The sequence below is a fragment of the Asparagus officinalis genome, chromosome 8, assembly GCF_001876935.1.
Source record: "Asparagus officinalis chromosome 8, Aspof.V1, whole genome shotgun sequence".
Taxonomy (NCBI): Eukaryota; Viridiplantae; Streptophyta; class Magnoliopsida; order Asparagales; family Asparagaceae; genus Asparagus; species Asparagus officinalis.
The window spans coordinates 124,641,993-124,653,953 of NC_033801.1; the positions used below are offsets into that span (position 1 = coordinate 124,641,993).

General features: G+C 35.3%; 1 protein-coding gene across 1 annotated transcript; it reads left to right on the forward strand.

The window, feature by feature from the left end:
• On the forward strand, positions 1,178 to 10,870 carry LOC109820060 (ethanolamine-phosphate cytidylyltransferase). The gene is made up of 9 exons (XM_020386121.1): positions 1,178 to 1,605; positions 3,055 to 3,290; positions 4,199 to 4,392; positions 5,501 to 5,572; positions 6,656 to 6,723; positions 8,384 to 8,504; positions 9,539 to 9,604; positions 9,695 to 9,817; positions 10,387 to 10,870. The coding sequence occupies exons 1-9, from the start codon at positions 1,298 to 1,300 to the stop codon at positions 10,456 to 10,458; spliced, it is 1,260 nt and encodes a 419-aa protein (XP_020241710.1). The 5' UTR covers positions 1,178 to 1,297; the 3' UTR covers positions 10,459 to 10,870.

Below are 11,961 nucleotides of genomic sequence, written 5' to 3' on the forward strand. Positions count from 1 at the left end.
AACATAATACTTATAAACTTTGTTTATGTCACGTAATTGTCTCTTAGAGTGTCTCACACAACTTCCTACAACATGGAAATTTTTTTATAGCGTATCCCCATATATGTAATTTGTAAATAAAGAAATACAAAACGAGTAGTAAAATGGGAAAAAAGGAAAAAAAATCTAGGAAAAACTTATAAATTATACCTTTTCATGTTCCATAAAGTGACGAGCAAATACTCTAACTAACAAAGTAACATTGCAAAATTTTGAATTTTTCTCTGAACTAGTTAGTCCTCAATCTTGCTCAACATTTTGCCCCATTTAGAACACTTTTTTTTGGGTCTGAACTAGCACGTAAGAAGCCAGAAAATATGGCCTCCTACCCTCTTTAAATTAATTTTTAGAAGAAAACAAACATAGAACTTTCATAAATTGTATTGATTTTCTCCATCAGTTATACACGCATAAAAATCATTACTGGATTTCCAAGATTGAATCAAACAACTATAATTACAACTGCGTATAATAACAATAACCTTCGAATAATCGTTGTATCTAGCTGACAATTGCCTTGTAAATTAGGGCTCGTTTGGCTTGATAGAAGTACCGGAAGTAGGAAATAGATCAAATAAGTAACTTTTAAATTTATGAAGTAGGAAGTAATGGAAAAAATAATTTTACTATTTGTTTCACATATTTTTTTAAGCGGTGGAAATAGTACTTATTCTTCATTTTCCTTTTTTGTTTGGATAACAATGAAAAGTTATCAGGAGGAAATTATATGCTTCCTAATTAATGCACATTTCACTTGTGGGCTACTTGCGGGCCTTGAGAGGCATAAAATCATTTAGAAAGTAGGGATGACACGTAAGCGTCATATCAGTATTTAAAGAAGTATTGACGATGTGCTCTTTAAAAGAGCAAAAAATGTTTTTTTTACTTGAAAATAGTTGAGTAGTCTCTATTTTTTTTACTTTAGCGCAAATTAGAGGAAATGCCATTGCAAATTAGAGGTTGCTACTTGTTAGGCACAATGATAACCGCATTTTAAAACGAATTTATTGCGGTCGAAAATCCTACACGGCAATTTCTATGCGGCCTCTTCGAGAAGATGTTCTAAAAGCAAAATTTACCGTGACACCCAACATTTTCACATCTCCCATACTAGGCCCCACACGTCCACGTCAAATCTTACGGCCTTTAGAATCCCTAGTTTCTTTCTCTCTCTCTCTCTCTCTCTCTCTTGGCGCGAGCTCGAGAATTCTCCAGCTAAAATCGACGAAACGAAACCCTAACCCTAGATCTCCGATCCATGGCGTCGATCGAGAGAGAAAAGCTCGTCAAGGCTTTCTTCATCGGCGGCATTGTCCTCGCCTCCACCGTCGCCGCGATCCAGCTAGGGCTTGCTCCGGCGATTCTTCCGACGATTTGCTCGAGATTTCGAAAGAAGAAGAAGCCGATTAGGGTTTACATGGACGGGTGCTTCGACATGATGCACTACGGGCATTGCAACGCGCTGCGGCAGGCTAGGGCTCTTGGCGATGAGCTTGTCGTTGGTGTCGTTAGCGATGACGAGATCACGAGGAACAAAGGACCACCGGTGACTCCGCTTCACGAGAGGTTCGATTCTTGAGTTTCTTGATCCGCGTTTTTATATGATTTTGTTGATTGTTTAATGATCTTGACCGTTCCTTTTGAATCTTTAATTATTTTGTAAAACGTGGACAGGATCAGAATGTGATCGCTTTTGGATCTTGATGTTGTTTGTTCTATTTTGGTAATTTTCTTTTCAAATGAACGAATGGATACAAGAGCAAGATTATATTACAGGAAATGTGTAATAAAGAAGTTTACACATATATATGGAATGCAAATGGATACAAGAGCAAGATTATATTACAGAAAATGTGTAATAAAGAAGTTTACACAGTACATATGGACATGCACATTAGATCAAAATCCGGCGACTGCGGTGATTCATTTCTTGATTTCTCCTCTTCGGAAAAGTAATCCGATTATTGATTATTGATTTCAGGCATGACATCTGTAGGATCCTAACTTCTTTCCTGATTCCCCCAGTTGAATCATTATTATTTTGTGAAATATAGACATGATCCCGTGTGGATCTTCATATTGTTTACTCTATTATGGTAGTTTTCTTTCCAAATGAAGGAAATGGATTGTCGCAGGAGGAGATAGTTTTGGTATAATCTCATCGCTAGTGCGTTTCTAAGATTAACTAGGAAGTTTACACCTGCATATGGAAATAAATGCACTTATGCACGTTGCATATTAATGTTCCAAATTGTACATCGTGATCACTAAATCATTAAAAGTGAGTGGATAAAAACAACCACATGGTTTAGAATTTTTCTATTATATAGTAAAGCAACTCACACTGACCACGTGCCACTCAATTTCAGACCATAAGACGTATTAGGCTAGAAAATGTTAGAATTTTTCTATTATATAGTAAAGCAACTCACGCTGACCACGTGCCACTCAATTTCAGACCATAAGACGTATTAGGCTAGAAAATGTTAATCCATGTGATTTTTCATCCCCTTGAGTACTAGAAAATGTAGATCATAATGGATACTCTGGATTATCAATATAGATAATTTAATGTGTATTTTCATTGATAGCTGTAAACTTGTTAGTTACATCCTCTGCATAATATGACCTTACCCTTTATGTATGTATATGTCTGTGTGTATATGCCTATACATATATATGTTTGTGTGCGTGGGTGCACGCATGTGTGCCAGTCGTCTTTGTAGGCGTGCATGTGTGTGTTTTGAATTTCTATCCTACATTGTAGTAATTAAAATATCCGAATTTTAAGATTGACACAAGCTATTCAAAGATCCCATGATTCATAGGTTAGAAATTTTCGAACTGTGATTTTTGGGATCTATATTGGAGAATTTACTACTTAAATCACATCTGTAATTTTGATTAGTCACAAGTGAAAAGTAAAAAAAAAATCATTATTGTTACCTTATTATTTTGGAAAGAGCATTGCTGAACTTTTGAGCATAAGAGGCAAGTCACTTTTTTGTTTATCAGGATGATAATGGTAGGTGCCTTGAAGTGGGTAGATGATGTCATTCCCGATGCCCCATATGCTATCACCGAAGAATTTATGCAGAAGTTGTTCAATGAGTATGATATAGATTACATCATCCATGGGGATGACCCATGCCTGCTCCCTGATGGCACTGATGCATATGCTCTCGCCAAGAAGGCAGGTCGTTATAAGCAGATCAAGAGAACGGAAGGAGTGTCAAGCACAGACATTGTTGGTACTATTCTAAGCTTCTCTGCATATATTTTTCCTTTTTCTGTTTACTAAGTTCAGCTCTTGATAAGTATGTTTCCAAGTTACTGCCATGTACATCAAATACCATGTTAAGTTACATTAATTATCTGCCAATTAGAATCCTTTGCTTATTTCTCTCATGCTTGTGGTATTCAGAATAAGTTCCACACAGACACAGGTGATTATATCTACTGCTCATGGCTATCTTTAACATCAGGAAGAATGATGGTGTGCCAACAACTTCTAGATTACATTAAAAATGCAACAAATTCATGTGGTCTTGCTGTCTTAGACTTGATAAAAGATTGACCAAAAACTTAAAACTGGGTTTAGTTCTTTCTTTCTCAGCTTGGCATAAAACAAGTATACAAAGATGGTTTTCTCTAATTGCTACGATAGTCCAGTTCGTGATTGAAACCGATATGAAGTTCATCATTTGATATCCCAAAACTATCGCATAATCCTTGTGATCTTTATTAATAATTAGTTAATTACTTAAAGCCTGGTCTTGAAAGAGGCATACTCTTTGCTGAATTGTACAAGTACTTCTTGTGACCAAATTGAATTAGTGTTGTGACGAGTAGAAGTTAGGTCACTGAACAGTGTAGTTCCACATTCAAAGTGTTTCTACCAGCGATGAAAGAGGATGTTCTATGTTATTGAAAATTTGAATCTACCTCTTGTTATTTCCGCAAGCATATCTCTGTTTTCTGCCTTTTTCCCAGTACAGCCTTCTCTGCCTTCTTTTCTTGCTTCTACAGTTGTACCTAACGGGTGCATGGTTCGTTAGACAGCTGGATGAATTTCTTGTTTGTAGATAGATGAATTAATATATTTGTTTTTATTTGGCAACGAGATAACGTGAACTTGCATATTATTTTGCATCAACAGGCCGCATGCTTCTTTGTGTGAGGGAAAGGTCCCATGGTGAGAGTCACAATCATTCTTCCTTACAAAGGCAATTCAGCCATGGGCATGGCAGTCCAAGAGGCCCAAAAGTTGAGGATGCTTGGTCTGCTAGTGGAACCCGTGTATCTAATTTCTTGCCTACATCTCGGCGGATAGTACAATTTTCAAACGAGAAGGTAAAAATTAGTGGGCCCTGTGGATTGGTACTCTTTGCCTGAATTATATTTTGTTGTTACAGAAATAATGTTCCCAGTTAGTTTTTTACAGAAGGTTTTCCCTTTTTGTTGATGTTGCTTCTTTGCCTCTGGTTAGGTACTGGATCTATCGAGTGAAATACATGGATAGTTTGTTTGATAAATCCATAGCTTTGAATAGTTTGGTCAATGCTGTTTTTTGGGAAAAAGAAAGAAAGAAAGAAAGAAAAGAAAGCAATAGCATCTTTGGACCGAGAAAGTTTCTAACTATTTGATCTCTTGATCATAAAGTAATTTGGATATAGTGAACTAGATGGAGTTCTACTAAAGTTCTCACCAAGGAGTTGTCAATTGTCATGTGAAATTTTCCTATAATCTAGAGGTTGGTTTGTTTAGATTGTTAGGGTCCTCTTCTGTGGCAACAAAACTAGAAGTTGGTACAATTCAGTTTCCTCTTTATACGAGTTTTGTTTTAGATAGGAATCATTTGGATGCTTGTTGTCTTGATAATGTTTTCTAAAATATGTATTTAATTCTTGTAATTAATCAAACACTGTATCAAAGTTGTCACCAATCCACTAAAGTGCTATGAGTTTACTCCAGCCATTTCTTTTTATATTTTGAAAGATTAATAGCTTATGAGACGTTGAAAGACATTTGTCCAGAAGAATACTTGAATGATCCTCACGGTAATCTATTTATAGGAAAGATTCCAAACTATTCTGCAGCGTTTGTTTCTTTAGTTCTATATTCAATTGTTGGAAGTCTATGGTGTTCTTTGCAGAAATGTTTTTGAGAAAATTTAACTGTTAGGCAATGACAGTCTTTGGAGAACTTTAAGATCATGAGATCATATTTTTGGTGACATGCACATTCATTCTTTGAAGTACTTTAACCATTGTGTGCTTTCATATTTCTGGTGTGATCAACTGTATTGCTTTCCACACCTACCAAGAATAAAAGAGAATTTATTCAATATAGTGGAGACCCCACTGAATGTTCATGAGAGTTTAATGGCATTTTTGTGTTCAAAGTTGGTGAATGCGTGCCCGACTTTACTCTTCAGTTTGAATCCTTGTTCTGCATGCAGGGGGCAGGTCCAGATGCTCGAGTAGTGTACATTGATGGTGCATTTGATCTTTTCCATGCTGGACACGTGGAGGTAAAACTTTTTATACTTGTAATTTATGTTGTCATTTACGTTAAACCGAAGGATGATTGTTATCTTTGTCTGTGTGCGTGTGTGCATGCACATGTGTGTGCCTGCATGGGTGGGTGGGTGTTGGGGGTGGGGTGGGGCTCATGGCATGTTTTTTTAGCTACTTGATCAATATTTTGATGTATCTATTTTCTAGTTGGCTAAAGTAGAGCCAGCAATTTAAAATACTTAATCAGAAGACATAGAGGAGGTTAGATTTTGAGACTAAGGTTATATCACAATTGAGGAACTTGATTTAGATTTTCTCGACGATGCAAGAGAACTCCCCAAGAGAGGATGGACAATATAGAGTCAGAATATTCGAACAGTAATAACGATTTGATTTTGACTAGAGATTGGAGTGATAATGGATTTAGTCTTTCAGTGTCTATTTTTAGCTTTAGAGTTTGAACTCAACTTTTTAATTTTTTGAAATAAAGTTTGATCTGTACTTGTGCATACTTTCTTTTCTGCAATAATACTGATTTGATTTGACTAAAGATTAGACTATTGGAGTGATAGCGGATTTAGTCCCCTCTTGCATTACTGCATCTTTGTTTCTTATCTTCTCTTCATTGGAAGAGGGTGGCTATATTCCATCATTTCTTTCAAAAATAACACCCTAAAAACTACAAGGACAGTGTTTTATGTCGAACTAATGAGCTGTGCAGAGGCATCTGATTTGGTTTCAATGCAAAGAAATAATACCCTAGACAAATGCATGCATTGAATAAATGAGCAATTTATAAGCAATGCTAAAAGAACCCATCTTTATGAAACATGCCCAGTCAAGCAAAACATGAAATTCATTCGGGAAATACCCAACAGGTAAAGTAATGAATTTAAGCAAAAGAAATCCACAAAAAGTAACTTGGAATTGTATAATGGTGACAAAACAATGATCATTTCTTGTACCTGGGAGGAAACAATCTACCTATGTTGAATGTTTTTAATTTGTTTTCTTTCACTTTGAACTTTTATTTTTGTAAGATTTTTTTTAACGGTTAGTATGGACCTGATGTTTCAAATTGTTCTCTTTTGATATAGATACTGAGACTTGCTCGAGAACTTGGAGATTTTTTACTTGTGGGGATTCACACTGATCAAACAGTCAGGTCTATGTCTATTCATATTTTTTATTGAGTTTTAACTCAGTTTTTGTGGACTGTCTAAAGATTTTGGATTGCTAAAACTCGATTAGGTATATGTCCTCTCTTTGCTTATTTAGTGTCTTGCTTTAAGTTATTTATAATCAATGACACCCTTTTCTGTTAAACTTCTTCAAGTAATGTCATGCACCCTGTTTTCCATTTGGTTTAAGGTTTTCGTTGTTTTTCTAATTAACAAGAAGAGGTTTCATCTACCTTTCCATTAGGACACCACATGGTTCAAATAAAGTCTTTATTACTCGCACAGAGTCTTGGTCATCTTTAATTTGCTTGTAACGGGTGAAACCCATAATTCATTGTGCTTTTTGACGCATATGGTTCATTTTGGGACTGCCGTGAGTTTCTTAGATATGACCTTCAGTGCTTAAATAATTTTCAAACTCTGTTGTTTCTCTCATGGTAACACCATTAGGATTGAACTTTGTGTTTCATTCTTGTCAATCATTCTAGTACTAATTAATGCTTAAATACACTAGAAAGACATGTCGGCTATAAACCAACTTCACTTTTATTCTCAATTTCGTGTTCAACTGTTTGTGTAAGGTACTGGAAGCATGCTTACAATGCCAATCAAGCTGACTTAAGAACCCAGTGATTGATTTATGTGCTCCCCTTTATATTCTACCAGATATAGACCCATATAGAAATCTGATATAGCATGTATATAGAAGAAACAAGAAGTGGAAAAAAAATGGCTGAAGAGTGAAAATATGCTAGCACATTGTAGTTTCACAATCTTCAGCGAGAATCTATTTTCTTATTCTGAAAGTATGTATCCCCTCTAGAATGGTTAATATGTCCAAAAATGATACTAGAGAGTTATAGCTTGTTCAATTGGTGTTGCAAATTCAGACTGAATTTGGGTTTGGGTAGGATGTTGGTGGCTAGGTTTTTATGGGACTTGGTACGAAAGGCCGACAATATCCTATGTTTCATACCTTGTTGGCTTTACGTTGGGTAAGACTTCATATCTTAAGATTATGGTTATGGTTTGATGCCATAGGCAAATTCTTTATATGCTTTGTAATCTTTAAGAATTATCATATGTTCAATGTATCAACTAAAAAAGTCATAGAATGGTAAATTTATTCCAGAGAAGTCAAACTGAAATATAACTAGGATTTTTAATTTAACTAAACTAGGGTTTGGAAATAAACCAAATCTCTTCAGATAAAACAAAATACCTTAATTAATCAAGAATCCTGGCTAAATCGTGACTTTTGTCTATAACTACATTTGTCGCAACCAAAGCTCCTTCATTGCTAAATCAAGAATCCTAGCTAAATCATGACTTTCGTTCTACATCATCAATGCTTCCAGAATTACATTTGTTGCGACCTGAATACAACAATAGCATCCATAAACAGTGAGCATGAGGAGCTTGGTACAGTGGTAAAGGGGGTGTGCTCATGGAGGGGTCTTTAGACTCACTTTGTGAATTGGACTATATCACAATGTCACCCATTGAGAGGCCATTGTAATTGGATATCATAGTCACTACTTCACATTTATGATAACTTGCTTGTAAGTCATGCGCTAGTTAAATATTTCTCAACTGCTGAAAGATGACAATTATGAAACTAATAGTTTCTTATGCGATGTGCAGTTCTACTCGAGGTGCCCATCGTCCAATCATGAATCTTCATGAGAGAAGTTTAAGTGTTTTGGCTTGCCGTTATGTTGATGAGGTGATCATTGGTGCCCCCTGGGAGGTTTCAAAAGACATGGTTAGTCACATTTATACGTGTGTTTTATCATTTTGTCTCTTATGTTCTTCTAAAACTATCTTTCTCATCTGTTTTTAAGTTATAAAATAAAGTATCCCATATAGAACAGAGAAAGAAGTAAAAAGTAATAAAAAAAACATTGATCTTTCCATAGAAACTTTTTAGTAGTATGTTAATTCTAAATTTTATCATGGGCTATGGCAGCTTTTATGCACGTTTGAAGGAAACTGCATGTATTTACTTCTGATGATAAGTCAAAGGAGGATTGATTTGTCATAGAGGATTGATAGTTGATCTTCATACAGCCTTGCGTGTGTGAATTGATTCCTTTATGTTTGATTCATATATTCCTCTTATGTATTTTGTCATAAGATTAAAATATATAAATTTCCTTATGCTGCACTTGGTATGTACTTTTTCATCTATTATGTTGAAATATAGACCTATGCCAGCTTTATTTGTATACATCTGTAGGCCTAGAATTATTAGTTTAGCGAATAAACTGCTAAAAAAAACTTCTTTTTAAATTTCCTTCAAAAGCTACACAGGAAACTAAATTTGAAAATTCAGGTACTTTCTGCTCATAGGATACGATAAAGCTAAAATTCACTGACGTCTCATATTTTACTTTTGCCTATTATATTACTCTTAAAAGACCTCCCTTTGGATATTATATTTTATAGGACTCACATGGATGAAAAATATAGAAGCTGACATACACACTCTCCTAAGTATTAAGTTACATAAAGCTCTGTATAAACTCCTCAGTGTTATAAAAAAGGAAAAGAATTGAAACGAGTAACTACCTGTTGAAGTCCTAATTGTTTACGTTTTCCGTTTAAAATTTGCTTTGTAAACTATCATTAATTTGCAAAATCTAAAATGCGGAACACTACAAGTTCAGTAACAAGTAAGACGTGTTTATTTCAGCACTGATATCAGAAGTGCTCACAGAATCTTGGCTATAGTATTAGAATGTTTCGATATATCTGGCTTTGGGTGGTTGTTTAAACATGTTTAACTTCAATCTGCAGATCACAACCTTTAACATCTCATTGGTGGTTCATGGAACAATTGCTGAAAACATGGACTTTTTGAAGGTACTTCATCAAGGTTTATGGTTTCTTTACTATTAAAAGCCCGGACAGTCAGATTATGACATTTGATGAATTTTTGGCACAACTTGACAGGAGAAATCCAATCCGTACGAGGTTCCAATCGAGATGGGTATCTACAGACAACTAGAAAGTCCTCTTGAGATCACAACTAGTACGGTTATCAAGAGGATAGTTGCGAACCATGACGCCTATCTGGTAATTTCCTATCAATTCTCTTGGCATGAATAAGTCTCATGGAAATACTTTTCTTCAAAAAGTAGCATGATTCGGGGAGAGTTATCTGCATGGAGTTTATCAGGTGTTCTTTTTAGCATGAAGATCATTGTCACCGATGAGTTTCTTTACTTGGACAAGTTTTGACTTGGTTGGTGCCTACTTAGTTCTAGTCTTTCAGGACATCTGCCCAGGTTTAAAGGAGTGAAAATTATGTCTCAATAGACTAAACATAATAATCTGGTTGTCCTAAGGTGCTATCATGCCTTTTCAGCATTCTGAAGCTTGATACGTGAGGCGGGCACGTTAATAGCTCAACAATCTACCTCGCAATAATAAGCATATCTTGCAATAATTTTGCCGTCTACAAACATTTTGTGAGGATTGCAAAATCAATTTTAAAGATTCTACTGATAAAAGGTTCCAGAAACTTCAAAGTACTGTTCTGCTATTGTATACGATTTTGCCTGATAAAATAATCATCTTGCGAAGTTTCACCTTTGATGTACAAGCTCATATTTGTATCCATAACAAATTCCCTGTTTCTGCAGAAACGAAATGAAAAGAAGGAAGCAAGTGAGAGGAAGTACTATGAGAGTAAAACATTCGTGTCTGGAGATTGATGCTAAGGAAGATAACAAAGTAGCTCTTCACATTGAAGACACGAAAGTGCTAACATTTCTCGTCTGATACTCTTTTCCTTCAAGCTTCATTCTGCTATTGGGATGATCCAAGTTTTGCATTATTTGTCAAAATCACATAGGCACCCTTGGAGATATAGCTTAGTGGTAGCCTGTGACTCGGCTGCAATTAGAATCTGTCAACTTTCTCCCTTCTTTTTTTCTTGCTTTCCTCTAGCATTTGTTTGTCATCTATATCGCAAAATCTTCTATTTGCATTCTGTGTTCTTGTGCTTGTACGTTCCTACATGACCTTTTTTTTTTGACACGAGGAGGCCCATATTATACAATCCAATGTAGAAAGAGATGATCGTAGACGTTTGATACAAATTACCAATCTCTGGCTTTTTTCAGATGCAAGTGGCTTTTCCTGTATTTATGCGCATTTATAATTCTGTTGATGTTGTTAGATTGGTTATAGACACTTGAGTTTGGTTTTATTTCTGCTTTTGCGCCAACTGATCGAGAGATGTTTGGTATCGGATTCGGACGCTGGTGTTTGATGCAACATTTTGCTATCATTCATCGACATGATTTGGTGTGAAAAATAACCACTGTTACAATTTCTGAAAGATTAGCCACGAAATTAGGATGCAGTTTATTCATTAATATGCGGATTCTCATCCTTTTCTTTCTATTTCTTTCCGTTCTATGTAAATATTTGTTTTTACAAATAAATCCTCTATGAATTTCGTGAAACTATCTAGAATAAAGGGTTATTTCGTTAATTGTTCCCCAAATCTTTAGTACTATGATGTATTAAGTCCCTGAAATCATTGAAATGTCATCCGGTCCGCCAAAATCCTCCAAGACCATATGCAGCAGGGGTTATTTGGAGAGATATTTGGTTGCAGCAGGAGTTTTTTGAAAAGATGAATCAAAAAGACAAGGCCAATGGGTGAAAAATTTACCCCGGGCATTTCTGACCTGGTGGGCCCCACCTCATTAAATGCGGCAATTTTTGTTTTCCTCCTCATTTTTAATTGATATTTTTTTTGAGATAAATACAATGAATTAATTTATAATTTTTATACCATTAATTTTTATTTTTCAAACTCTATAAATAGAGATTAACTTTGTGTCATTTGGACACCAAAAAAATTCTGAGTTTCTACATCCTATTTTTATACCATTAATATATATGAAATAGGAAAAAGAATGAATAAATATGGTGGGGTATATGTTGAAGTGATGTGGTTATGGTGGGTCCCAAATAAAGTAAAAAAAATTCTGAAAAATCTCCTGCTGTAGAGTTGATAGGGAAATGAAGATTATTGAATTAAATAAAGTGATGTGGCAGGAGAGAACTGAAGATGGTCTAAATATTGAAAATAGCCCTCCTAGGCTCCTAGCTAGCTAACGTAAGCTTCTCGGGTGGATTGGTACCCCTTCTGTTTCAAAATCGAACTCACGACCTATTTAACTTGTACCCGTTAACAAACATAT

Excerpts from the sequence above, each read along its gene's own strand:
- LOC109820060 (XM_020386121.1), top strand. The coding sequence starts at position 1,298 with ATGGCGTCGATCGAGAGAGAAAAGCTCGTCAAGGCTTTCTTCATCGGC. Across the intron at positions 6,724-8,383 it reads CACACTGATCAAACAGTCAG|TTCTACTCGAGGTGCCCATC; the intron begins GTCTATGTCTAT and ends TGCGATGTGCAG. Across the intron at positions 9,605-9,694 it reads AAAACATGGACTTTTTGAAG|GAGAAATCCAATCCGTACGA; the intron begins GTACTTCATCAA and ends ACAACTTGACAG.